This window comes from Chenopodium quinoa, unplaced genomic scaffold, assembly GCF_001683475.1.
Source record: "Chenopodium quinoa cultivar QQ74 unplaced genomic scaffold, ASM168347v1, whole genome shotgun sequence".
NCBI lineage: Eukaryota > Viridiplantae > Streptophyta > Magnoliopsida > Caryophyllales > Amaranthaceae > Chenopodium > Chenopodium quinoa.
In genome coordinates this window covers 244,634-272,031 of record NW_018744497.1, presented here as the reverse complement: position 1 = coordinate 272,031, position 27,398 = coordinate 244,634, and the positions used below count along the sequence as shown (strand labels likewise).

At 39.5% G+C, this 27,398-nt stretch overlaps 2 protein-coding genes across 7 annotated transcripts; both read left to right on the top strand.

The window, feature by feature from the left end:
- Positions 1 to 4,156: 4,156 nt before the first annotated feature.
- Positions 4,157 to 14,300, top strand: LOC110697675 (DNA-binding protein HEXBP-like). 6 transcript variants are annotated; one of them, XM_021875058.1, is made up of 5 exons: positions 4,157 to 4,434; positions 4,930 to 5,018; positions 5,158 to 5,261; positions 9,339 to 9,431; positions 13,691 to 14,300. In XM_021875058.1, the coding sequence occupies exons 3-5, from the start codon at positions 5,170 to 5,172 to the stop codon at positions 14,256 to 14,258; spliced, it is 753 nt and encodes a 250-aa protein (XP_021730750.1). In that variant the 5' UTR covers positions 4,157 to 4,434; positions 4,930 to 5,018; positions 5,158 to 5,169; the 3' UTR covers positions 14,259 to 14,300. The 6 variants fall into 6 exon arrangements, with proteins under 6 accessions (XP_021730750.1, XP_021730746.1, XP_021730749.1 ...); XM_021875054.1 differs by having other exon boundaries at positions 4,158 to 4,434; positions 5,151 to 5,261; XM_021875057.1 differs by having other exon boundaries at positions 4,158 to 4,434; positions 4,930 to 5,043; positions 5,151 to 5,261.
- Positions 14,301 to 15,850: 1,550 nt separating this feature from the next.
- LOC110697674 (60S ribosomal protein L12-1) lies at positions 15,851 to 16,818 on the top strand. Its single transcript, XM_021875053.1, has one exon. It carries the CDS (start codon positions 16,062 to 16,064, stop codon positions 16,560 to 16,562), a length of 501 nt encoding a protein of 166 aa, XP_021730745.1. The 5' UTR covers positions 15,851 to 16,061; the 3' UTR covers positions 16,563 to 16,818.
- The last annotated feature ends 10,580 nt before the right edge of the window (positions 16,819 to 27,398 follow it).

Genomic DNA, 27,398 nt, shown 5'->3' with positions numbered 1-27,398 from the left:
TTATATGAAAATTCTATCTAACAATCAGCATTGAGTTTTATTTGGTTTAATTTCGATGGTTCGTTAATTTTCCCAAACATATAGTTGCACACTTATACTTTATCCTTGTTCTCTTTTCAATAATTTAAGATAAAGTTTAATTTGTTTTACCTTCTCTAATCTTGTATCCTCAGTGCACTGACAAAGATATTCACTTGTGTTGTATATTGTTGATTAGCAGAGAAATTATTTATCGAAGTCAAGTTGGTAGTTGGTGTCAAAGTAACAAAGAGCATAGCATTTCTTGAGGTAAATATACGAACCAGAATCTCTACCTTTCTAATGACATAATTCTTGATGTTAAGTTACTTATATTATCTTTTATTTGCTTTATTAATATTAAAGTAAGGGTTTAGATAATCTTAAATTATTTTCTTACTCTTTATGTAACTGTTGCATTGCTTCCTGCCTTCCTATTAAGATTTCTTATAAAGTTGGTTACAAGATGCATGCTTATATATATATATATATATATATATATATATATATATATATATGTATGTATGTATATATATGTATATATATATTTATATATATATAAAACATGCATCTAGTTACCAACTTTTATGTAAACTTTTCAATGATATGGTGTTATTGATGTTCTTTTGTACAGAAAATGGCTCGTATTGGTACTTCTTTGAAAAGGAAGAGAAATTGGGACCACCTTCGTTTCATAATCACTATGATTAATTGTGTTGTGTTACTACATTTGTTGGTGTCCTTGTTAAGAAAAACAATATAAAATTCTCAACATCTTAAGTTAGATAAACACACAAGAAGAAAAATGAGATTACACAACTTGAATAGAATGATTAGAGAGAGTGACACTTTGTGTAGGAACTATCTTCGTATAAATCGATACACATTCGGTGTACTTTTAGTGATGGTTAGAGATATTGGTGGATTATATGAAACAAGAAACACATGTTTGGAAGAGAATGTTGCGGGCTTCTTATACACATTAGCTCACCATAAGAAAAATAGAATGATGGGTGCACATTTTTATAGAAGTGGTGAAATTATAATTAGTAGGCAATTTCATGCTTGTTTGTTAGCAATCTTAAAGTTACATGTTGTTCTTCTTAAGAAACCAACTCCAATACAAGAGGATTGCGACGATGAAAGGTGGAAATATTTCAAGGTAAAATAAAATAAAACCAATACTTTAATTTGAAAAACATAACAAAAGTTAGAAATTATTAGTTAATTTAAAGTGATATTGTTTGTTTTGTAGAATTGTTTAGGTGCCCTTGATGGTACAATGATTCTAGTTAATGTTCCTTGTGAAGATCGACCCAAATATCGTACTAGAAAAGGAACCCTTGCTATGAATGTGTTAGGAGTATGCTCACCTGAAATGGAATTTACATATGTCATACCTGGTTGGGAGGGATCAGCACATGATGGTCGTATTCTTCGATATGATATTTCTAGGCCTAATGGTTTAAAAGTTCCAAAAGGTAATTTGATTAACATAGTGTACTTTATGTAAGACTGACTTAGAAAGAGAGTGTAATTTAATTTTTTTTGTTTTATTTGTCAAGGTTGTTATTATCTATGTGATGGAGGATATACTAATGGAGAGGGATTTCTTGCACCATATGGAGGTCACCTTTATCATCTTAAAGAGTGGAATAGGGGGGCCGGACAACCATTAACCGCCGAAGAATATTTCAACTTAAGGCATGCAAAATCTAGAAATGTGATTGAGAGATGCTTTGGGTTACTCAAGGGAAGATGGGGAATTCTTAGAAGTCCTTCTTGGTTTAGTTTACAAACACATGGTCGCATTGTGCTTGCATGTGCCTTATTACATAACTTGGTAAAAGATACATGCTTTCAGAATTTGATGATGATGACTTGTATGAGGAAAGTAGTGACAGTGATGGTGATGATGGTGATGATAGTGATGATGATGATGATATCGAGTATATAACTTCCATTGATGTAACTAATCCCTGGACTAATTTTCGAAATACAATGGCCCAAACTATGTTTAATGATTGGAGGGCTAGAAACCGCAGACTTACTTTGTGACACTTTTTATTTTTGTTAAAGTTTGTTTGTTATATTTGAACTTGAGAGTCGTATGTTTATTTCATTGTACTGATTTTTTTAATATTAAGTTATGGATGTTGTATTTGTACTCAATATTACTTTCTTTTAGATACTTTGTATTGAATATTTTATTGGTTAATTTCATTTTTATATATGAAATGTTATCTTTGCATGTTATTATGGATCAAATGTTATAGAAGGATGGATGAAAGTAGTGCTAGTGGAGGTGGAAGGGAGAGAAACAAGCGATTTTGGACTGCTGAAGAAGATAGGGTTCTTGTATCAGCATTATCAGACCTAGCTGTTGACCCTCACTGGAGGTGTGATAATGGGTTTAGAAGCGGTTACATGGTTCGATTGGAGGAGGTTATCAGTCACGCTCTAATTGGATGTGGTTTGAAGGCTTCACCTCACATAGATTCTCCACTGAAGACACTTGTAGCCAAGTTTAGGGCTATTTCTCAAATGTTAAACACAAGCGGATTTGTTTGGGATGATGAAAGAAAATTGGTTTCTATTAAAAGAGTTGTTTATGACGAGTATTGTAAGGCATGACAACTTATTTAAAGTCATTTTAATAATGTTTGAGATACTTGATGATGTTATATTTGATTAGTATAAGCTGTTTTTTCTTTGGCAGAGTCATCCAAGTTGCAAAAATTTATATGGAGTTTCCTTTCCGCACTTTCAAGAACTCCAGAATATATATGGCAAAGACTATGCTACTAGTAAGCCATCTTAAGGTTATGTTGAAGCAATTAACCATTTGGAAAAAGTTGCCCCTTCGCAGGTTTTACTTGATTCATGATGATGAGGGAGTTGCTGGTTCTGGCACTGTCAATTCTCCCCCCTCAAAAAAAATCAAGACTGAAAAAACTGCAAAAAGAAGGAGAAAAAGTGATGGTGCTCGTAGTTCGAACGAGTTGGCCAGCTTACAAACATTCATGAAAGATATGAATGTTCATCTTTCCACTATGGCTAATGTAATGGCAAGCACTAATGAACGTGAAAAAGATACACATGAAATAGAGAAAAAATTAGTGCAGCAGAGTGAACAAGTGCTAGAGGAACTACTCTCTCTCAATTTACAGGATGTCACTCCTAAACAAGTGTTTGAAGTTGCCGAAGATCTAGCTTCGAAACCACACAAGCTTATAATATTTTCAAAGTGTCCAGACGCTTTGAAAAGTAGTTATGTTAAGAGTCTTATTAGGGAAAACAATGATGCTTAAAACTTTTATCGTGGTTAACTCGTTTGTGTTGAATTAGGTGTTATGAACTTTGGTATGTTTAAAACTTATGTTGTTGTTTCGGAATAGTATTTTGGTATGATTAAAATTGTCATGGTCTGTGAACAATATTTTGGTATTTTTTCAAAAAATATGATATGAAACAGGTCTATTTTGGAATATTACAGGAAAATATGGAAAGTATATTTTTTTATGTTACAGGTAACTATGGAAAATATAAAAATAGCATATTACTTTTTTTCATTTTACAGGTCTATTATTCCATATTACAGGACCATATTTTATTTTCTTATTTTTGGGTTTATTATATAAAAACAGGTTATTATACGAAAAAATAGAGAGAAATTTTAAAATTCCTGGTTTGATTCCCTAGTTTGAACCAAACAGCAGCAAAGGGAATCAATGAACAGTTAATTCCGTTTTCTGGGCACAACCAAACAACTTGTCCAGATTAGGGGAATTCCTTTCCTTTCTCCTACATTCCCTTTCTGCATTTCATTCCGATTCCCCTGTGCAAACCAAACGGCCCCTAAGAGGCGGGGGGGGGGGGGGGGGTAAGGGAATCCCCACCCTAAAGTGCCTCTAGTGGGGGTTTGGTTGTGAGATCTAAACCTTACCACTGGACCAAGCTATGCTTGGTGTATTCTGTAATGAAATGAGAACATGTATAAGTAGTATACTAGTATATAACAAGTATATAGTTATCGAGTTTTTGTATTGACAATTATTATAATTTTTGTCAGAAAATAACGATATATGACCCGGCGTTTGAGCCTAAAATCTGACCCGATCCGACTTGATTCGGCCTAAAGTAATCCGACTCAAACCCTATTTGACCTGATTAACTGTTGACCCAAAATATAAAGTGACCTGACCCAATTATTTATTGACTCGACCCAAACCCGACTAGTCGGCCAGGTCTAATTATACAAGTATGGTTAAAAAAATTAAAAAGTTTTTTTTTAAAAATAAATAAAAAACCGATGAACGTAGTCCTACTGTCTTCCTCCCCTCGTTCTCAATTTCCCATTGAAGTGCACCACGTTCTCCATTGATATTTCTATCCTCCATTAAAGCAGTTTCTGAGGTAAGTTGTTGTTCCTTTTTGCAATAATCGAATATCAATTTCACAATCTAGGGCTTATCGTTGATCTAATTTAATTTAATTGTCAGTATCAGTATAGTAAATTTAGGGTTCGAATTTTTGGACTATTGGTTCTAATTACTAAGGGTTCTGAAAGATCATAACGAGCGATTATGTTGCCAGAGAAGAAAATTATGAGCCTAATTTGATGATTGAATCAAATGTGCCTTTTCTCCCTAAAATTATGTGATTTTTGGAGCCTAATTTGATAGTTGAATCAAATGTGCCTTTTCTCCTTCAAATTATGTGATTTTACGAGTCTAATTTGATAATGAATCAAATGTGCCTTTTTTCTCTAAAATTATGTGAATTTTCGAGCCTAATTTGATGATTGAATCAAATATGCCTTTCTCTTTAAAATTATGTGATTTTTCGAGCCTAATTTGATAATTGAATCAAATTTGGCTGCTAATGTGTTGCAGAACCTTTTAATGTTAGGATTGAACTATGAAATTGGATCTGTTGGCCTGGGCTGTGAGAATACTAAGAGAAATGTTTGTGTAAGACGGCCTTACTAGACCACTTTTGTGAGTCACTACAAATCTATCCCAGGTCTAATTTAAAAAAAAAATGTTTATTATATTAATACAGTATTTAACACTTCATTCAATAAGCATAGAAATAGGTTCTAATCCATGTTTATTAATGATTTTGGCTAGATTGTAGTCTTGGCGCATTATGGATGCAAACAGAGATTCAGGGGGTAGAATTTTCCGGAACAAAGAACGGCCATCATATGCTCCATACCAAAAGGATCGTAGATGTTTTAGGTAACCTCTCTTAATTTTTTTTTTTTTTACTTTTTTTTGGAAGGGTGGGGTGGGGGCTAGCTTGTGTTATACATGTGTGCTCAATTGCTCATGCATATGTATTTTAAATGTCATTGTCGAACTTGTTGTTCTAAATCTAGATATATGGAATTGTTTATATCTTGAGACTTATATTGACCTGCATAATTAATTTTTCAAGTAAACTACGCTTGTTACGTCGGGGTACATGCTAATTGACATTTGAATTGAGTGTCTATGATACGCGTCATGTTTGTTTGGTTTTTTTTTTTCGTTATTGTATCATGAGATCAGGTTTTGAGACACACATATGATATGTATAGCATGCTTTCTTTTTTGATTTGATGTCATGCATTCATGGCTGGCGCATGCTATGGATGTAATGCTTACATCTCTCAATTACATGACGTGTCTAGTTAAGAAGAAATTAAGAAAAGGTGGAACTACCATTTGTACCCATTTTTCAATGGTGGCATTACAATTTTGAGATGCTTTGTCCATCCCCATAAGTGGCTATAGAGAACCTTTTCTTTTGAAATTCTGAAAACTTGAATTTATTTGGGAATGAAGGAGCATATGCTATACAGATTACCTGCTATGCTATCTAAGCATGATAAAAGAAGAGGGGGGGGGGAGGGGGTTAGGGACATACTTTAGGCTCCTCTTTAAAGTTTTCTCACCTCCTCAGATAAGTGACTCTGTGACAGCCATTGTATGTAGTTTACAAGCCCTTCTGGTTGGTATGGAGAAATCATCAGCAACTTTAATTAGTATGAGGTCTATAGGATAAAAGTCTCCTGAAAATGACAGCGTTAAGCGTGAATGTTATTGGCCTTGGCTAAAGCAGTAGCATATTTGTTGCTATTATTGTTTAGAAGGGCTGAGTTATGATGTGTTCACTAGATGTGGTTGCTGCTCATTCAATATTGCAGGGGCTTCACTCTTCAGTTACCTTTATGTCTTGGTGGGTAGTCTGATGGTTGTTTTCAGTGGTGGATCTTAGTGTGTTTTGAATAATGATCAGCTAGGGCATTTCTTCAGGGGATAACTTTCCCATGGTTTTTTTGTCCTTATTTATTTTTCATTTGTGGAAACAAAGGCAAATTAGGAGCAGTGGAAGAGAAGAACAAGGAGGTTAAAATTTGATGCTTTTTAGCCCACTTTGTGATTTTCTACACAACAGATACTTTTGGCTGTTACTTTGATCATATTTAGAAGTTATCAACATATATGGATAGTCAATTTCTGATTTAGTGTCTGTAAGGAACTAAGGACTATACTAACGGCCCGTTTGGTAGCCGGTAATAAATGGTGGGTATTGAAATGAAATTTAAGTGTGATAATTGGAATGAATTTTAAGTGTAATTTAGGAGTGAAATTAACATTGTAATCTCCATGGTAATGCAATTTCAACCTTAGGCATGTGTTCATTTTTTTTCAATTACCATCCATTACCACTTGGGAGGAGGTATAGGGTTGAAATGAAAATTTCTAAAGGAAAATGGTCATTTTGGGGTAAGCTAGCATTATCATGGTCATAAACCTTGATTTATCTTACTATTTTAAATACAAATTCATATCTGTTTCTATCGTTTATGGCCACGTACCAAACAAGCCATAAGTTTAATCTGTTGGCTTGATTAGAATCGAAGGAGTGGTAAAATTTACAGCCTGAAGCATCTCTAAGGACTGGAAGTTAATAAGTGGTTTGCCTAATTCTTAAATGGAAAGTTGAAAAGATTGAAGTACCTTAAGGTTTCATTTTGGAACATAGAGTTGATTATTAAAAATACTAATTGTTCTGGAATGTTAATTTTTACATTTCCATTTCACAAATGTTTGGATAATTGGAAGAAATTTCACAGTTGTTTAATCCAAATGCACTAATTGAAGAGGAATCAAAGAACAATAGAATTATAAGATATAGGATGGAGAACATGCAAAGTTTAGGGGGTGGGGCAATCAAAGATTTTACCCTTTGTGACACTGTCAGTTTATCATCATTATTTCTGTTATGATGTATAAACCATCATAAATTCATTATCATCATTTGTCAGCACTTCATTTTCAAAAGTTACTCATGATTGGAGGGGAAGGGTTTGTGATGGATTATTTAGGAGAGTGCTTGAAAATTGAATGAGAATTTAAGTACAGTTCTAAATTGATGTTGAAGTTTTGAAAGTAATTGTGCATAAGTTTTTTGATGGCAAATTAAAAATGTACCCCCCGGCAGACCGTTAACTGCAAAAGGCGAATTATAACATGAAAGTGGTACATTTTCTTGCCTAATTTAACATATTAGGAAGCAAATTGTGGATTCGTACCCAATCTCATATTAGCGAGTTAGGTAACTATGTTTGAAACCCAAATTGCTGTAATGTCCCTGAGAAATATATCATTATAAGAACAAACAATTGTTTGGTTGGCTTAATTTATGTTACTTGCTTAATATTATTGCTACGGTTACTGTTAATGTTTTTATTAGATTGCTATATGCCTATATCTCAACTATATGCATAGGCTAATCTCCCTATTTTTTTTTCCTTTGGTTAGTGGAAAAGCTGATTTTCATGTGCAGTAATTGTTTGATATTATAAGATCATCTCATGTATTGTAAAAAAATCAGTGAAACTATTATAATAATATATTGTTTCCATGTGCAATTGGACTTTTTGTTTTACATATTAGCTACTCCATCCTCAAATAAAAGTCTTATTTGCCTTTAGTTCAAGTTTTTAGGAAGGTGATTAAAAAAAGATAGAAGGTTTGGTTGATTAAAGGTAAATATTAAAAAAAAAAAATAGTGTTTTGTTGATTAAAAGTGAATAAAAATAATAATAATTAGCTTAAGGTGAAATATGACTTATTTAGGAACAAGGATTTTAGGTGAATGGGACTTTTATTTGGGTACAAAGGGAGTTTGCCTTTTATTTATTTTTGAAGAATGTAGTTATAATCATACTATTTGTGTTTTATTTAGTACATTATATTGAACTCAATTAACTAATTTCAATACATGTTTGATGGCTGCTCAATGAAATAAATATATTGGTCTTGTTTGGCAATCTTTTGATGGTTGTTGGCTTTTTTAACTTGGTATTTATCACCTGTTTTAGTTGAATTAGTTGTTTATATAAAGTATCAAAAAATTTCTTGTTTTTGTCTGTCAATTTTTAAAATAAACAAAATTTTCAAATTGTCTTTAAATGCTAGCTCATTAATTGTTCTAGTCAAGGTTCACAACAACCATCTACCTAATTTATGTTTGGGCTATTTAACCGCATTGATTACTCAAAGCCCCAAGTTACTGAAAAAAGGCCATTTTCTTCTTATCAAGCTTATTTGACTTCTTGAACAGAATATCTTTCCTCTGCTCCTCTAGTGCTGCAAGTCTTGCAACATGGGGGAGTGCACACAATTTTAGATGTTGGGTATTTTCTAAAGCAACAAGCATAAACAAGTAAAAGTATATTGAGTATGTTTAATGTGAAAGGCGATGTAAGTTTTCCTAAAATGGGTATTTAGCTATTTACAAGGTCAATGTTTCTATGTATTAGAAATGGGTGAAGTATTATCGTTCCAAAGTTTTCTTCAACCAAATCTCATGGTTAGATATTATAATCATATTGCATGTATAATTGTTTAACTTATGTTATAGGCCCAAAAAATCTATGGGCTGTATATATCTATTTTGATTACCTCTTATCTTTATTCTTACTCTAAAATTTGCATAAAATGCTAGATTGACATTTTCTTTATGTCTGAAGAGTTCCTCTTATACTTATTAAATTATCATTATTGATTTTCAACCTGTATATCATGTGGGATATTTGTTTTGTTTTCTACTGTTGCCGATATTCGTAATACATATTTAAAAATCTCATATTGGTTGATGAACCGTGTGCTAATTACTTGTATGTCTTTCCAACATTTTAGGATTATTTATTAAGTCTTCTTTCTCAGATGAGCTTTCTGCTGATGACTTTTTTTTTTTTTTCCTATCCTTGTTTTTATTCCACCATTACTAATTACTGCTGTTAATATAAATTGCTTTTCCAGGCAAAGTTATCTATGTAAGAACTGTAAGCGGCCTGGGCATTTTGCTAAAGAATGCCCAAATGATTCTGTGTGCAACAACTGTGGTCAGCCTGGGTAAGTATATGAACCTTTGTCGCATAGTAAGTTCAAGTTATCTAATAAGGCTACCCTTGGTCTACTGTTTTATTCTGCTTTAATTGAGTGTGGGATTATCTTTGCAAAAATCATTGTCAAATATATGTGCTATGATTTTCTTTTAATTTTTGATTTTTGAATTTTCTATTTCCTTATTCAACAGGGAGAGGGAGAGGGCTAGGGGAAGATTAGTTTTAATTTAATTCCTGGAAACCCTGTGTCTACCTGTGGCGAATAACGCCTCCCGCACTTTATTAGAACCCTGACTTGACTTTATGGTGTGGAGGGAAATGATCCTTTTGTGAGAGTTTGTTGACTGCTCTGTCAAGATTTAACGAAACCCTGAAGTCATATGCTTAGTTAAGCAACCAGACCATGATCAGTATTTGATTCCGGGAATTGCTGTTAGAGCTCTTAAAGGTTCTATTTAGGGAAGGAAACAAATTTATGTATAATTAGGCTAATCACTGCATGGGGTAGGCCAGAAGTCCAGAACTATAATTTAAAGGGCTGGTGAACATGAGTTTTTATGGTGGATACTAGGGTTGCTAATAAAACGGTTGGCAATGTTAGCCCCTGAGATGGGTATTTTCTGATGAATACTCTTGTTGCAGATTAGTTTTCACACTTATCAGGGCGCATAGTCTTAGTCTTGGCAATAAGTTTTTGTTTGGTTATTTAATATTTTTTAACTAAAAGTAAATATGATAGAATAGTGGGGGTTTTTTTATTGAATGAAAGAGTGTGGGATCCTAAATTTTGTATGGGAAGAGAAAAATTATTAAATATTATTAGGACCTTTCCTAAATTAGAACAAAGTTAGTAAATATTCGCAATAGGAAATGATAAGAGTACTCATTAAACTTTGATTCAATCAATTATAGAGACAATTCAGACAAATATAAATGCTGGAGAGAAATGTTCTTTGGATTGTTGCTATTAGAAAAGTGAGTGTGATGGTTCACTTACAATTTAGTCTTATGGTTATTGTGAAAATGTGTTTGAAAGGATTGAATAGTTTGACAGCTTATGTTGCCTTCTGTTTAATTTCTGCAGGCCCTGATCAGTTATTTTGTAGTTGGTGCAAAGTTTTTTTTTTGTTTTTTGTTTTTTATACATTTATTCTTTGGACCATATATTCAGTTTTTCTGCATATTTGAGGCCAATTCAGTGACTAGAAGTAAAACTTCAATAGAATTCCCAAGAGAGATCAGTTATTCAGTGCTTTGAAATCTATGCTGAAATCACCACTATTTGTTTCACTCGGGAGATGAGGTGTATTGTACATAACTAAAAAGGTCTGGATGAAAGCGACAATGTTTATACTCACCTGGTTGCCCATATTCTTTTTGCTAGTTATGAGATCAGTTGCTAGATACTGTCAACCATTATAAATTAGTGGGGACTTGCAAAGTTTTGATATGATAAATGGAGTGTGGATAAACTTTTGCAATAGGGGTTATGCCCTGTTTTGAAGGTGGTAATAAATGTTAGAAATGAGAATGAGTTTGTATGTATATATGTAAGGAAAGTCCTATGCCAATTTCCTAGGTATCATCTTCTTTAGATCTTAACTGAAGAATGAATTGGTGAGAGTTAGTAATTAGGAAATTAGAAACATCTGAAGTGGTGCTATTGATTTTAAATTCCGTACCAAACCCATTTTGCTTTCCGCATCGCTCATTTTACAAACTTAAAGCTGTTGTGATCATTTTAATGAAGCCCTTATCTACCTGTAGCATTCTAAAGGGTAGTGCTCTTTAACAAATTTTAGTACTTCCTCTTTTTTTTTTTATTTTTTTTTATTTTTTTTTTATGGCCCACTAGATTTAGGCACACATATCAAGGAAGGGTGTAAAATAATGTCAAAAGACAAATTTACTCCTGCCAACTAACCCCCCTTCCCCACTACCGATATCGCCACCATAGCCACCTACACCGCCAGGTCCGCCTCCATCCAGACTACTGAAAAATAGCGCATCCCTTCACCGTCGAAGTAGAGAAACAAGAGGAGAGAGACAAGACCCACCCTCGAACAAGTCAACTACCACCACCAAAATTGACATTGACGATGTAGTAAGACCAATCATCTCACCGGTACTACTGCTCCAATACGCTGTCGTATTTCTCACCACAGTCCATACCACCACCAAAGTAAACATACGAGAGGAAATTGAAAATACCCACTCTCCACCAACCACCGTCACATAAGAGCAAATTTGTAAGAAATCAAAAGCTTTTAGGTCGAATTTGGCTATGATGGTTTCAGATTTGGATAGCCGGCCAAATTCGACCACCATGGCCTTGGGTTTGATAAACTTTGAGAACTTCTACAATTGACGGTGATTGCGACGGTACGAAGGTAACAAGAGAGGGTGTGAGGGGAGAGGGGTGGAGGCCTTGGAGGGCTTTGCCGGTGAAGATGAGAGATAAGTGTGGTGATTGATGTTTGTTAGTGTTTCAATAATAAGGGTGGTGGTGACGGTAGTTGCCTGGATAACTTGGAGGGGGGGGGGGAGGTTCTGTTGGTGATCTGTGAAGAACTATGGGTCTTGGTGTGTGATGAGGTGAGAGAGGAGGGAAGGTGATAAGGATATAGTGGGTTAATGTTGTTGAAAAGGTGAGCGTAAATCAGTAAATGTGTATTGTCAAAGTTGCCTAAAAAAGGAAATGGGTCAAGTAATAAGAAACTGCGGAAAAGGAATGCAGGTCAAGTAATAAAGAACGGAGGAAGTAATTTGCTGTGCTAGATTCTCAAGTTGAGCTAAGAAGCGCTGACCTAGGATTCTAGACTTGGTTCTCATTCACACACATACACACACGAAAAAGGAAATAAGGGTATAAAAGTCTCACATCCACACACACACACACAAAATAAAGGTATAAAATACACACACACACACACAAGAATAATGAAATTTGATCAAGAAAAGATATAAAATTCACAATTTTGCTTTCCTACCTGGTCCTAGTTTTCTTTCTCTTCACTCTTCATAGTTCCTCTCTTTAACAGCTCCTCCTCTTTGCCTTCACCACCACGGCAGCAGGCTCATCATGTCGCAGTGGTGCACTTGATTTTTGTTTATATTTTACTGGATGGTAGTGGCTTGATTTTCATATTTCAGCCTCTTGGACCAACTGGAGAGTCGTCCCTTCTCTTATCTCTCATCCTGAACTTTTCTGTCCGTTCTCTCCCTCCCATGATTTTTTAGTGTTTGCTTTCCCTGAATTTCACTGTGCTTACTGGCCCTACTTGTGTTGCTCTTGGATAATAAAATTACTGAGTTGCCTGCCATCAGTGCCATGACTTATCATTGCACTAATTCAATGAAATAGGCATCGTTGCACATTATAAGTCTCTCTCAAAAACTCTTATCACTTCATCTAGTCGTTGTGGGACATTTGTGATTAGCATAAATGTCTTTTATTTGTGATGGAATATTTTTCTAAAAGGCTGTTTCGTTGACATTCTTAAGTCAGGAAAATGAATGTTTTTTTTTCCTCTTTTCTGAAATTTTTTCTAATTTTTGATATATTTCATTTCTGATATCAACCTCCCCATTGTTGAAGGGCAAAATTTTGAGTTCCCAAATTGATTTGGCCTGGGGATAAGCAATGCTTGGAATTCATAAGCTAAGTCATGTTGGTAAATGTTAGTCCTGTCTGAGCGCATTAAATTCCGCTAGGCATGCTTCTGTGATTGTTGGTCAAGCTCTTTAAGCTTTCCGAGTTGTGAAGAAGATGCTTGTTTCATTTGATGTGAAGTTAACGCTACGCTTAGAAAGCAGCATTGTCTTGTTGGTGTCTGTCTACTTGATGGTGACTCCACAAAGTTTTGGAAGTTTGATAGCAGGGCAATATCAAAGCCGCTGCTGATTCTAATAATCGTTTAGGGATTGTACTTGGTTTGATCTGTCTTCTCTTCTCCTTAATTTTTGTGCCTTTCTCTTATGTTAACTTTTAACTGAGACAGGGAATAGCTTATTAATATTCTGTAAAATTTTAAATCTGGCCCCTTAATTCTCCCCTGGGTTTTTTATGTTATTGATTTGGAAAATTGTTGAATCATCTCATCTACATATGTGGGTGTAACCTTCTCAGTTGTAGGGTTTCCTGCTAATGGATATATGCATAATATATGTTGCACCAACCTATGGAACTTTTTTTTATTTTTCTGGCTCTCTGGCTTATCATTATAGAAGCTCCACTTGGTTAATAGTAATTTTCATGGCTTTTAGGCACATGGCTGCTGATTGTAACTCAAAAACAATGTGTTGGAACTGCAAAGAACCAGGTCATCTTTCTACCGAATGCAAGAATCAACCTATTTGCCACTCCTGTGGGAAGATGGGTCATCTGGCCCGAGAGTGTCCAAAATCAAGCGATCCTAGAGTTTGCAGCAATTGTTTCCAGCCAGGCCATTTGACAGTGGACTGTATGAATGAAAAAGCATGCAACAAGTGCCGAAAACCTGGCCACCTTGCTCGTGACTGTCTCAATGAGCCTATTTGCAACAACTGCAATTTAACTGGACATATGGCCCGCTATTGTCCTAATCTAACTTTCCCACCACCATTGATGTTTAGGGACCCTCCACCCATGCTTGGTGGCCCACCACCTATTCCTCCGCCCATTGCTGGGGGTCAATTGTATGATATCTTCTGTCAAAATTGTGGACGTCTAGGACACATAAGTCATCAATGCATGTACATGATTATGTGTGGTGCCTGTGGTGGCCGTGGTCATCGATCATTTGAATGCCCATCAGGTCCAATGCTTGATATGAATCATATGATCTATCGGTGATTTTGACAATTTACTGATATATGAAAAGTTCATTTATAGATATTCTAATCTTTGCTTAATACATCGTAGTATACTAGTATTGAACTTGGTCTTTTGAAAGAAATTGTATGTTCTATCATCTCCCCTAATTCACCGATCGTGCAGGTTTGATGATTTTACTTATTGGCTCTTTTGGTTTGGTTTGTTTTTCCTTTTTTTCGGTTGGAAATTAAAAATTGGCAAATCATCATTAAAAACAAATAAGGGAGCAGTAAAGAGTTTCATGCGATGCTTTGGATTGTTTTAGGACTGGAATAAAATTTTCGGCCCAAAAATGCCAATAAGGGTTATATTGGCTCCAGCCACGCCCTAGTTAGTCCAATTTTAGAAGACTTGGGAAATACGAATTACTACGAGTGTATGATCTTTGTTTTTGAAATTATATACTCCTTCTGTCTCTTATTTTTTTCTCTATAGAGGAAAATTACTTTATTAATTTTTGGTTGGTATATAATGACAAGGGAGAAAAATGGTGGGATAAGTGAGGTGGTTGTGAGAGTAAAGGTGTGATCTAATATGTCCAAAAATATAATGGGGCAAAATTAAAGAGACGATTAAAAAGGAAATTGGTGCAAAAAATAATGGATTGAGGGAGTATAAGGTGAACCAATTTAGTTAGGATTCACCTTCATTTCCCTTGTATTTTCCTTTCCCTTCCTATCCACTTTTCTTTGATACTCGCCCCAATTTGAAAATGACGCGAATTATTTAGCATGACTCAAACCCAAACTAGACTAGACTTGACTAGACCCGAATAAGGGTGTAAATGAATTGAGACTCAATAAACTACTCGAGCTTGAGCTCGACTGAACCTTGTTCATGTTTGTTTATTTAATAATTGAGTTGAACTTGAACAAATTTTGAAGCTACTTTAAAAAATGAGCCGAGCTTGAATAAATTTTGAAGCTCATTTAATTAATGAGTTTGAATACGAATATAGATATACTCGTTCAAATAATTTCACGAACTACTCGTTTATTTATGTTCATGAACTAGCTTGTTTTTTATGTTCATGAAATAGCTCATTTATTGTTCAATAATATATTATAATTGTCACCAATTTACCATATTTCAAAAAATCAAATCATATATTTGACTTTTAATACTCAATTATTATTATAATTTGCATAATTGCATTGTAAGAAACTTCCCAAAAGTGTAGAATAATTAAGATCTATTTATTTTTGGTGATTTTGATATTTTTAACCGTCAAAAACACAAAGCTTATTTATTAGAGAAACTCGCTGCTTAAAAAAGCTCGATTATCAATTTGTTTAATGATTGAGTCGTTCGCGAACACCATAGTGTACTAAATGAATCGAGATTGAGTGCATTTTTGAGGTCGTTTAAAGTCTCAAAATTAAGCTCGAACTCACCTAGATTAACTAAATTTCAGCTTGAACAGAGTACGACTCGACTCGACTCGATTCATTTACACTCGTAAATCCAACCCACCCAATGACTCGAATTGACACCTCCACAATGTTGGATAGTCGAAAAATGAAAAAACAAAAAATATAGTACTCCTCCGTAAAGAACACCAACATCAAATTCACATTAAAGCCCATCCTCCCCGAAAAATAAAACAGAATCAATACATCAGTAAAAAAGCCCAAGAAAATGCATGAGTAACCAAAACCCTAACCCTATAAACACCCCTCGTAAAAATTCTAATTCGCACACTTTACCCTATTTCCGCCCAACCCCCATTTTCACACCCACTTTCTCTCTCCTCCTTCCGCCGTCGCTCCCTCTCTCTCCAAAATGCCGCCGAAGCTCGACCCATCCCAAGTCGTCGACGTCTTCGTCCGAGTCACCGGAGGTGAAGTCGGAGCTGCGAGCTCACTCGCCCCCAAAATCGGACCCCTCGGTCTTTCCCCGAAGAAAATCGGAGAAGACATTGCCAAGGAAACTGCTAAAGATTGGAAGGGTCTTCGTGTTACAGTCAAGCTTACTGTTCAGAATCGTCAAGCTAAGGTTACTGTTGTTCCTTCTGCTGCTGCGTTGGTTATCAAGGCGTTGAAGGAGCCTGAAAGAGACAGGAAGAAGGTGAAGAATATCAAGCATACTGGTAATATTTCTCTTGATGATGTTATTGAGATTGCTAAGATTATGAAGCCTAGATCTATGGCGAAGGAATTGAAGGGTACTGTGAAGGAGATTTTGGGGACTTGTGTTTCTGTTGGGTGTACTGTTGATGGGAAAGATCCTAAGGATTTGCAACAGGAGATTGCTGATGATGAGGTTGAGATTCCGGAGAATTAAGGGTTTTTTTTTTTTTTTTTTTTTTTTTTTTTTTTTTTGATTTGGGTAATTTTGATTTTTGATGGAATCCTTGATTTTGGTTTTTAATGAGGTAATTGTTATGATTAGGGTTTTGATGGATGAGTTTTGCAGAAAAATTATGTTATATTTTGATAATTTTGAGTATGGATATGTTTTTCTCCGTCATCTCCTTTTTATAATTGCATATGTTATCATGGATTTTCTTGGGGATCATTAATACAGTAGTTTTGTTTAATCTTATCTGACTATTCTATCAAATTCGTTGCTTTATCTTTGATTAATCATCTGTTGATTTGGTTGATATTGGTAATTGCTCTGGAATGTTGTTTGGGTATGATTGATTTTGAATTTGTTAACAGTTGATTACTCCTTTTCAATTTAATTAGAGCTGTGTAATATATTGAAGTCATTTTTGATAGTTCAACTGTTTTTGAATCTTATCTGACTATTCTATTGAAATAGTTGCTTTATCTTTGATTAATCATCGATTGATTTGGTTGATTTTGGTTAATTGCTCTGGAATGTTGTGTTGGGTATGATTGATTTTGAATTTGTTTAACAGTGGGTTGCTCTTGTAATATTGAAGTCATTTGTGATGTAAACTGAATACGAATCGGTTTATGCTATAATTACTGATAACTTCACTGTGTAATTCAAACTGCTTTATTTTATAATGTTGCAATTATCTGAAAGAGGTTTTTGGTAATGTAGATTGGACTTTGTTCGAATTTGTTTTAACCTATAGTGTGGTTACTCATATCCAACCATACTGTTTGTGGGTTCAAGTTTATGGATCGACATTCAGCAGAATGCTTGAGCAATTGTGTTTGTTGGCCATGCTCGCTTGCGCGGTCTTGAATAGGTGTTAGATGTTCTTATACTAGCAATTTTATCAGTACACTACATTAGTCCATGAGTTCAGAATAGATTGTACACCTTATTGGGATTTCTATATTCCTTACAATCCTTGGTAATTTATAGCATTGGTGATATTGGTTGCCTAAGCCTTTGGTCGACTAAAACTAGTATTTTGCCAAGTATCTACACAATCTCAACTTAGCATTGGTTTTGGCTAGCCTTGATAGGGGATCATGGATTCATGAATCATGCTTAGGGGTTAATAATTGAGCGAGCCGAGACTGAGCTTTGTCTAGCTTAAAGATTATATGCATAGTTTACCATTGATCAATCTACTATACTTCCAACTTGGCTAAAAAGGTTTTACTTGCACGTACTAGTAATAGATAACAGCAGAGATGGAAAAAGCAATTTGAGAAGATTGCTGTAACTTGTGACTTGTGAGTGATATCCTGCTACAAGACTTTGATGTAAGAGGGCTGTTACTAGTGAGTTATGAGTTATGTGGCTGTTGTGATTGATATCCTGCTGCATGTTTAACCACATTGTAGCTGCTCTAAATAGGTTTCAATTCGGGTGTCTGGGTCACGTTCGGTGAGGTTGGGTTGGGTTTATTTCAAACTTTAGATGTGCTAAATATTGTGTTCATGTGAGTCAAAATCTGAATCGGGTATTTTTCAAGTCGGTTTCAGTTTGGATTGGTTGAGGTAGGTTTTAACACCTCTAGCTCTGAATATGAAATTTTTATGAAATTTTCTTCAAATTTCCAGCTTATTTTACCCCACCACCCTCACTCTTTTACTGGCTTGGTTCCTGGTAACATATTGTTTGGGATTTCCATGTATGATCACGCAATTTATTCAAAAAACATTTGTCTTGATTTGTGTTGAACACCTTAATTCATCAAGTAATCAAATTATTCGAAGAAAGATTAATTTAACTTGTGATGGTCATCATAATTATCAAGAAAATCATCCTGACATGCACAACGTACAAGGATATATTTACATTTGTATAATCTCTATTAGTCAGTAAAACATAGTCCATGATCAAAAGGCCAAAATCATCTTTGATCCCGGGAAAACATTTCTACTGAGGCAATTGCACTTGGTGAGCAGAACATAGTCTCGGCCAGTCGGCTGGACCTACATACGGATTAGGAAGTCTTTATTTTATGTGTCGACGCAGGCGTCACCCAGAAAGCAAACCGGGAAGGCTAGCCTTGTAAACACTTCTTCCATAGTGTTACGGTCTAGGATTTTGGGCACCGGAACGTGCGATGCGCTCTAGGCTTTTGGCGGCAAGAATGCTAGCCTTGTGCGGAATTGGGGCTTGTCAGCACAAAGCAACACAAGTGGGCAATTAAATCTCAGGAGCACTCACGTCTATTTGGGCAACGGTGTGCAGGTGGTCGGGGCTTGTGACAGCTGATACTTCAAGGAGGGCACAAGCGGGTTTGAACCACGAGTTCATAGTGCAACATATTGGTGTGGAGGGGAGCTATTATACAAGTAAGACACAATATTTATAAAAGTATAACAATAAACAAGCATAAAAGCAAGGGAACACTTGGTAAAAGGCTTAAGATTTCATTCAATCATTCACCCTCTAACGAGCTTAAAGTAGTACATGCATAAAATCCCTAGTGAACACTGAAGTGACAGTAACACAATAATGGGACCTAAGGCTTAGAAAACATAAAGTAAACTCTATGAAAGCATCTAAAGGGCATCTAATACATCAAAAGGAGTTGGATTCTAACATCCTCCCCCACTTAAGTTGTCGACGACCTCGTTAACTTACAAGAATTATAATTAAAATTTGAAAATCCTAATCTATCTTGAGTCTCTAGTGCGCCGTTGATGCGGCTGGGTTGTTGAATCCTCGTTGACTCTGGATCTGGATCTTCGTTGTTGCCGAGGAGTTTGTCTCCGGGGTGGCTCTTCTCGAACAACTTGTTGAGAGTTTCATCTCTGAGTTTCCTTCTGGGAGTTGCATCTTGTGGCTGGTGCCTCTTGGGTATCAATTCTCTTTGTGATCCCCTACACGCGACCTATATTGTTGGCTCGACCACTATACTCCCTTTCTCTTGGGAGGTTCCTCTTTGGTGTCTCTGGGCTTTTCACTGCTTACTTCCAACAGTGTTTCTGATTCTTGTTTTGGCAGGGGTGTATCTTCGATGTTGCGGGCTCAATGGGCTTTGATTAGGGGATTTTGCTCCCACCAATCGGAATGCGCCACGTGGACCAATCAGGTCCTGCCAAGTGTCCCCTAGTTGGAACTGTCAGGGCTTGCCACGTGGCACGCGCTTATTCGTCCACCTTGGACCTGTTATGTCACGACATGTGGCATACTCCATGCCTAATGGAGAAACCGGCCACCCAGGCCCAATTTCCGAGGGAAGCCCAATCGGCCCTAGGTTTACCTAAACCTAGGATGGGCGTGTTTCCCAAGGTTATAAATACCTCCCTTAATCCTCATTAAGAAAAAAAAAGAAGTTTTACGAAAAACATTACGGAACAAACACATTAATTACACATAGTAAATAACCGGCTGATCTCGCCAACAAAGCAGATTACCTACGCTAATCACTCTCACCTAGAGAGACCTAATCACTTTAATTTCCGTATTAATTACTCCTTAATCAGTTACTAACTTGACCGTTGGAGGCGGAGCTCACAGGAGTCTCCGTTATTTTGCAGGTACAGGCGTCCGGTTCCAGTCTTGGAATTGTAACTCTCCCGCAGGACATCAAAAAACCCCGAAACATTTGGCGCCGTCTGTGGGGAGAGTACTTTAGAGATGCCATCCAAGTCTGTACCGACTCCTGAAGAGAGGCGTCCCCTAGACGACCCTCAAGTTCAGTCGGACCATGACACCGAAAGTGAATTTGAAGTTGAAAGACATACAGCTTCAGACGGGACCCTAAGGGCCCGACGTACCCGTCGTACCGAAAGGAGGGAACGGGAGCGTCTTCAAACAGGAAGCGAGCCAGCAGGCGCACCGCCTGTTCGGCAACAGCCGACTGATGGGTCTGCTTCCATCACAAGGAACGAACTCATGACCTTCATGAGGGACTTCAAGGGAGAGATTCAAGAGTTGATCAACAAGAAGTCGACTGCTCCAGTCAAGGAGCAGTCGGCCAAGAAACCCTCCACTTCACTGAAGAGGAAGCCAGTTCAAGGGCGAGAGGCGACTCCTCATCCTAAATCTAGGAAGCGGGAGCCACCTGCCCTTTGTTTCGGGGTTTTTTGATGTGTCCTGTGGGAGAGTTACAATTCCAAGAATGCCCTTCGACGCCTGTGCCTGCAAAATCACGAAGACTCCTGGGGGTAGGAGCTCCGCCTCCGACGATCAAGTTAGTAAAGATACGGGAGGTAGAATGCACGTAATGTAGAAGTTACTTCTCGCGTAATGGGAGAATTCTGCAATTAATATTGCTCGGGGTAAGTGTTTTTCTTTTTGAGGAGTATTCAATGTGAACAACAAATGTTCCAGCCCCCCATTAATGAGGGTCCTTCCACTATTTATAGTGGGGAAGGGATGGTTTCCCTTTTAGGGTTTAGAGGACACGTGTCAGCAGAGGATTGGAGCCCTGCTGACCAACGGCTGGATGCCACGTGTCACTAGGCCATTGGGCCACGTTTTTAGGGTATTTTTACCCCAAACATTTGCCCCTCACTGGTGCTGACGTGGCAGGGTGCCACGTGGCGCCAGTGAAAGGTTTTTTTTTTTTTTTTTTTTTTTTTTTACAACTCTTCAGATTCTTTTTGAAGGATGGAAAAGCAGAAGGCGAAGAGTCACGAATTTTCACCTTCTGGGACAAATTCTATAAATAGGAGAAGATGTCCCCCGAGCTCTCATTTACAAACTTTGCCAAATTTCTGAAAATTTGAGAGCAGCCGGCAATTTGAGAGTTGAGAGCATTCGGAGTTGAGATTCGTTGAGAGCACTGGTCTACAGACCGTCTGGGTCGTTGCAAGCTAGCCAAAGGTTTTCGAGAGGGTAATCAGAGAAACCCAGCCGGATTTTGAACCGCCTGCGTCTTCGCAAGCATCCCAAAGAATTTCCAGATTTTCTTCTAGGTACCGTCTCTATTCTTTCTAGCTTTTTCATGTATTTCCGTTTGAGTCTTTTACTCGCATTTTTGCTCATTGGTCCCATAAGTAGATGGACCCCTTATACCCATACCCGGAACCTAGCTGTGAACTCAGCCGGTTTATTAGTACGGCTGAGTCTAGAACTGGGTCTGCCGCCTCTGTTCTTTGGGACAACCCTTTTTCAACACCCATATCGACCGACTCTGTGTCTGTGCAGGACACAATGGCCAGAATCCGGTCTACTGCCAGAGATCCCAACTACAGAAGTGGAAGCTCAGATGAGCAGCCGCCTGTGGTCCCAGCTTCAGGCGATGAAGTAGAGCAAGGAGAGGTAGAGCAGAGAGGCTCACCCGGGGGCGCTCCTAGCACCCCGGGTGATAGCATTTTGAACGAAGAGACTGCTCCCCTCCAGGAGACCAGAGAGCAGGTAGGCTCTGATAAGGAGGTCTCCAACTCCCCAGCCGGCTCTGATGCCGGTCACGTTCAAAGTAGCAGTAGCAGCTACTTAACCGAATCTGAGGATAGCGAGGAGGCGGAGAGGCCTTCTTGGGATAATACGAACGATCCTCTCATGATCGCCGTCTCCTCTAAGCACCGCGAGCTCATGCGGGCTGCGCTGCTAGATTTTATCAAACGGCGGCCGCTGGGGGGTGACTATACAATAAAAATCCCGGCTGCTCTGGGAACAATATGGTGGAAGGATGGACAACCGAACGCGAACGCTTGGTTCGGGTGCTACGAAGCGGCCTTCGTGGCCGGAGTCCGCTTCCCTCTCCACGACACAATAAAAGCCATACTTAGGGGGTATGGCCTAGGTCTCTGGCAATTAACCCCCAACTCATGGGTAAATATTTTAGGGTATATCGCCGCCTGCGAGATGCAGGGCCTCAACCCCGGCTGGGAGGCGTTTGCCCACATGCATTACTTGAGTAGGAGCCCAGGCGGCTGGAGAGCCTGGTATACCTTGACCACCCAGCCCAAATACCTTATGACCTTGGACAAGCCATCCAAATGGTCGGACTGGAAGCACCGGTTCTACTTGGTTAAGGCCCCAACTACGGCAGAGAACAGAGAATTCCGGATCTACAACCGGAAACCAGAACTCTTGGGGACCAAGTGCTGCCTGCCCCCTGTCCCGGAGGATGATAGAGAGACCATCCTTGACTCCGGGTTTTTTGAGTTAGTTCCTGACACCCTCTCATCCGGAGAGATAGTAAGGGTACCTAGAAACTGGGTGCCCAAACATGAATTTTTTAGGGACGAATGCTTCTTGTCCGCTTGTGGTCTAAGCAGCATGTTTAAAAAACGTATTTATTCGGCACTTAGCCGGTTTCTTTCGAACCGGATGATTTTATTTCCTTGCTTATTTATTATTCTAACCGTGTGCCTTCCTCTGCAGAAGAAGCCAAGAAAATGCTGCCCACCGAGAAGACACCGGCTAGGTCAGCTGCCGACATCCGGAAAGCCAATCTCGAGAAAAAACTTGCTGCCCAGGCGGCGAGGAAGGTATAATCGTCTGATCCTTCTCGTTTATTTCAATCCTTTTATCCCATAACTTATATTTTCTCGTTTATAGGACGGGAATCAGATGCCCCGGTCCCTTCAAAAACAGGTCAGGCCTCCGCCGACCCAACAAGAGTCTGCATCCAAGGTGCAGAAGACTGCCGACCGGCAAACTACCGGCGGCAAATCAATAAAGGTCCCAGGCGGGCCTGGATCTGCGGATGTGCTTTCTGCCATCCCATTGAGGACCGCAACCGGTCCCTCTGAAGGCCGTTCGGGCCGCCAAGGTAACTTCGACCTTACACTGCTTGACCTGCCCATGCGGGTCAAGTCTTATTCACAGTCTCGATCGCAGCCGGGGGATTCTCCAATCAGCCGGCAATCTATAGGCAGAGCATATGCGAGTTTCTCACCGTCTGTTTCTGGTGCAGATAATTCTCCCCGCTGGCCGGACGGGGCACAATATGCCCGGGCCATGCTGAAAGCCGTCCCCAGGGACGAGAAGGAGGCGATCCCTGGGATCAACTCCTTTAATGCCGACCGGGTGCTGGTCGACCTGGCCGACCTATGCTCCAACAACCATGCGGTAATTTTCTTGACGTGCATTTTTAAATATGCAGTATTAACCGGCTGTATTTTTGCAGGCTATGCTGCGCGTAGAGGGGCTCAAACGAGCTTATACCCGCAAGTCTGAAGAGGTAAGGAGAAGCAAACGGGCTGTTGATGACGCCCATAATGTTGCTGACTACTCTTTGTACATGCATGGCTTAGAATCTAAATCTATACGCATGGAACAGGAGGAGAAGACCAAGGCCCTCCAACAGCAGATTGATCAGCTGAAAAACCAAGTTGACCAACTGCAGGCGTCCCTGGATGATGCCAATAAAAAGTTGGAGGAACAGAAAGAGCCCCTCCAACGGCTGAGCAAGGCGGAGACTGAAAAATGGCCGCCTTGCCAAAGAGAATGAGCGCCTGCGCAAAGAGACGGCTGCTGCCAATGAGAACTTCAAGGCCACCTTGGAGTCGGAGCAGGAGAGGCTCATTGAAGAGAATGAGCATGACTGTGCAAACCGGATGCAACGGGCGTTTTCCCTCATCCACCCGGAGGCGGACTTCACCGTCTGGGAACTCGCCTTCAATTATTCTGATCTTGCCATTCTGGCCGAGGAGGCGAATGAGCCGGGGCCCGGACCCTATGACGCTTGGGTTAGGGAGGAGATTGCGCGACGGCAGGCGGAGGCTGCTGAAGAGGAAGAAGTTGTTCCTGAAGCCGACGCAGGCTCTCACCCTGATCCAATTCAGAACCAACCGGAAGAGGACCGGTTCACTGTTCGCCTGGAGTAGCAACTACTTCCCGGCCTGCGCGCCTTGCATTATCTTGTAATAGCACCGGATGAGATGGGCTAAGCTGTAATAATTTTTATTTTGAATATTAACATTTTCACCGGCTGAGCCGGCTTTTGAATGCTTTTTATGTTTCTGCACTTCAATACTAGAATTCTTGTTATTTTTTTATACATATTTCTGCGAGGATAACCAAAAGAACCCCGCCGGTAACACTACCGCTTGGGCCTTCGCAAACAGCAAAGAAATTTGCAAAGGTTGCCAAGAGGACCCCACCGGTAACACTGCCGTCTGGGTCTTCGCAAACTAGGCGAAGAAATTTGCAAGGGTTGCCAAGAAGACCCCACCGGTAACACTGCCGTCTGGGTCTTCACAAACTAGGCGAAGAAATTTGCAAGGGTTGCCAAGAAGACCCCACCGGTAACACTGCCGTCTGGGTCTTCGCAAACTAGGCGAAGAAATTTACTAGGGTTGCCAAGAAGACCCCACCGGTAACACTGCCGTCTGGGTCTTCGCAAACTAGGCGAAGAAATTTACTAGGGTTGCCAAGAAGACCCCACCGGTAACACTGCCGTCTGGGTCTTCGCAAACTAGGCGAAGAAATTTAGACCCAAAACCAAACCGGATGGCGTCTGGGTAATTGCCCCTGGATAGCGGTCTGGGTCTTTGCAAGCCAGGCGACTATCCATATGATATAGCTCGAATATACACTAAGTGCCAACATTAGATTCGGGAGCCAGTCGGTTTATACTGAATTACCGGTCGGGACTTCGCAAAAGAATCACGCCAGATTAGGATGTCCATTCACCGGTTGGGCTTTTGCAAGCATACCCCTGAATGAATTATGGCCTAGACCAAATGTTTTTTAGGCCTGCTCTTAGAGAGTCAGGCGGCGGTATTGAGTACCGGCTGTCCTTCCAAAAAGTGAGCCGGCTGCAAGTTTGGGGTTACTAGCCTGCCCTTTTTTGGTGCGAAGGATCGTCAGGCGGATTTGTCCGCCTGTGTGATCGCTTAGAACAATTTACCACCCAAATGGGAGAAGTTCTCTTCGATGAATTCACCCGTATGGGTGTCACCGGATGAAAAAATTAGTTACTGGTGCCGCTTGTGGTAGGCACAGTCCTTCCAAAAAGTGAGCCGGCTGCAAGTTTGGGGTTGCTAGCCTGCCCTTTTTTGGTGCGAAGGATCGTCAGGCGGATTTGTCCGCCTGTGTGATCGCTTAGAACAATTTACCACCCAAATGGGAGATGTTCTCTTCGATGAATTCACCCGTATGGGTGTCACCGGATGAAAAAATTAGTTACTGGTGCCGCTTGTGGTAGGCACAAGACATGGCGGCTGTATACAAAATTGAATGTAATTCTCATTAATCATTTGAAAATTTTCAAAAGATGTACAATACTTAGAAGTAGTATTTTTCGAGGTTATCTACATTCCAAGTTCTAGGCAACTTTCTTCCGTCTGGAGTTTCCAGGCGGTAAGTGCCGTCTCGTACTTCTTCAAAGATCCGGTAGGGTCCCTCCCAATTTGGGGTTAATTTGCCTTGTTCATTGGCCCTACCGGTTGCCTCCATTTTGCGAAGCACAAAATCTCCTTCTTTCAAAGGTCTTTTACGAACCCGCTTGTTGTAGGCTCTAGTCATACGCAGACGGTAGATCTCATGACGCAAGGCAGCATTCCCCCTTCGCTCTGGAAGAGCGTCTAATGCCAATCGCATGGCTTCCCAGTTAGCCTCCTCATCATATAACATAATGCGTAGAGTAGGCTCATAATGTTCAATGGGAAGAACTGCTTCAGTGCCGTATGTCATGAGAAATGGGGTCTCACCGGTTGCCCCCTTTTCGGTTGTCCGGATAGCCCAAAGGACATGAGGTAATTCCTCTGCCCATAGTCCACCGGCTCTTTCTACTTTCTTCTTTATCCCGTCTGAGATCAACTTGTTAAAAGCCTCAACTTGACCGTTTGCCTGAGGACGGCCAACGGATGCAAAACAATGGGAAATTCCTTGGTCTCCCAACCAGGTCTTCAGGACAGGCGTTTCGAACTGCGGTCCATTGTCGAAAACCATGGACATTGGAACCCCGAACCGGGTGATGACGTTTCTCCAGATGAAAGAAATCACGTCTTTCGTTTTAATCCCTTTTACCGCCTCTGCCTCAACCCATTTGGTGAAGTAGTCTACTGCTACAAGAATGTAGCGGCGGCCGCCTGATGCAGGCGTATAAGGTCCCAAAATGTCCATGCCCCATTTAGCAAACGGAACCGGACTATGGATTGCCGTGAGTTCTGTTGCCGGTTGATGTATCAACTTAGCGAATTTTTGGCACTTGTCGCATCTCTTTACTAGATCCATGGCATCCGCTTCAAGAGTGGGCCAGAAGTACCCTTGCCGTCTGGTTCTTCTGGCCAGGGACCTGCCGCCAATATGCGAGGCACAAAACCCCGCGTGCAGATCTTCCAAAACTTCTCTCCCCCTATCCGGGGTTACACATTTCAAAAACGGCTGCAGGTATCCCTTCCGGAGGAGTTCCCCTTGATGCATAAAAAAACTTGAAGCACGCTTCTTGAGCACTGATGCTTCTGAAGGGTCATCCGGCAAGGTATCATCCGTCAAAAAGGACCGGATGGGATCCATCCAGGTAGCAGTTCTGTCCAAGACTCCAATGGGATCATTCTGAATACTTCGTTTTTCAATGACTTCCCAAAAGACCGTCCTAGGAGCATCACCGGAGGCTGATGATGCCAACTTTGAGAGGGCATCCGCCTGATTGTTTTCAGACCGGGGCACCTGTCGCAGATGAAATTCATCGAAGGACCCAGCCTCCTCTTTGACCGCCTACAAATATTTGATCATAGCCGGATGGGTGGCTTTGTAGTCACCAAGGTATTGGCTAACGATCAGCTGTGAATCTGAGCAGGCGTCGACCTTTCTTACACCGGCTGCCTTACACATGCGCAATCCGGCTAGCAGGGCTTCATACTCTGCCTCATTGTTGGAGGCTTGGAACTT

Bases quoted from the DNA above. Each gene is read 5' to 3' on its own strand.
- LOC110697675 (XM_021875058.1), top strand. From the start codon at position 5,170: ATGGATGCAAACAGAGATTCAGGGGGTAGAATTTTCCGGAACAAAGAA. The intron at 5,262-9,338 runs GTAACCTCTCTT...TTGCTTTTCCAG, and splicing joins AAGGATCGTAGATGTTTTAG to GCAAAGTTATCTATGTAAGA. The intron at 9,432-13,690 runs GTAAGTATATGA...CATGGCTTTTAG, and splicing joins AACAACTGTGGTCAGCCTGG to GCACATGGCTGCTGATTGTA.
- LOC110697674 (XM_021875053.1), top strand. From the start codon at position 16,062: ATGCCGCCGAAGCTCGACCCATCCCAAGTCGTCGACGTCTTCGTCCGA.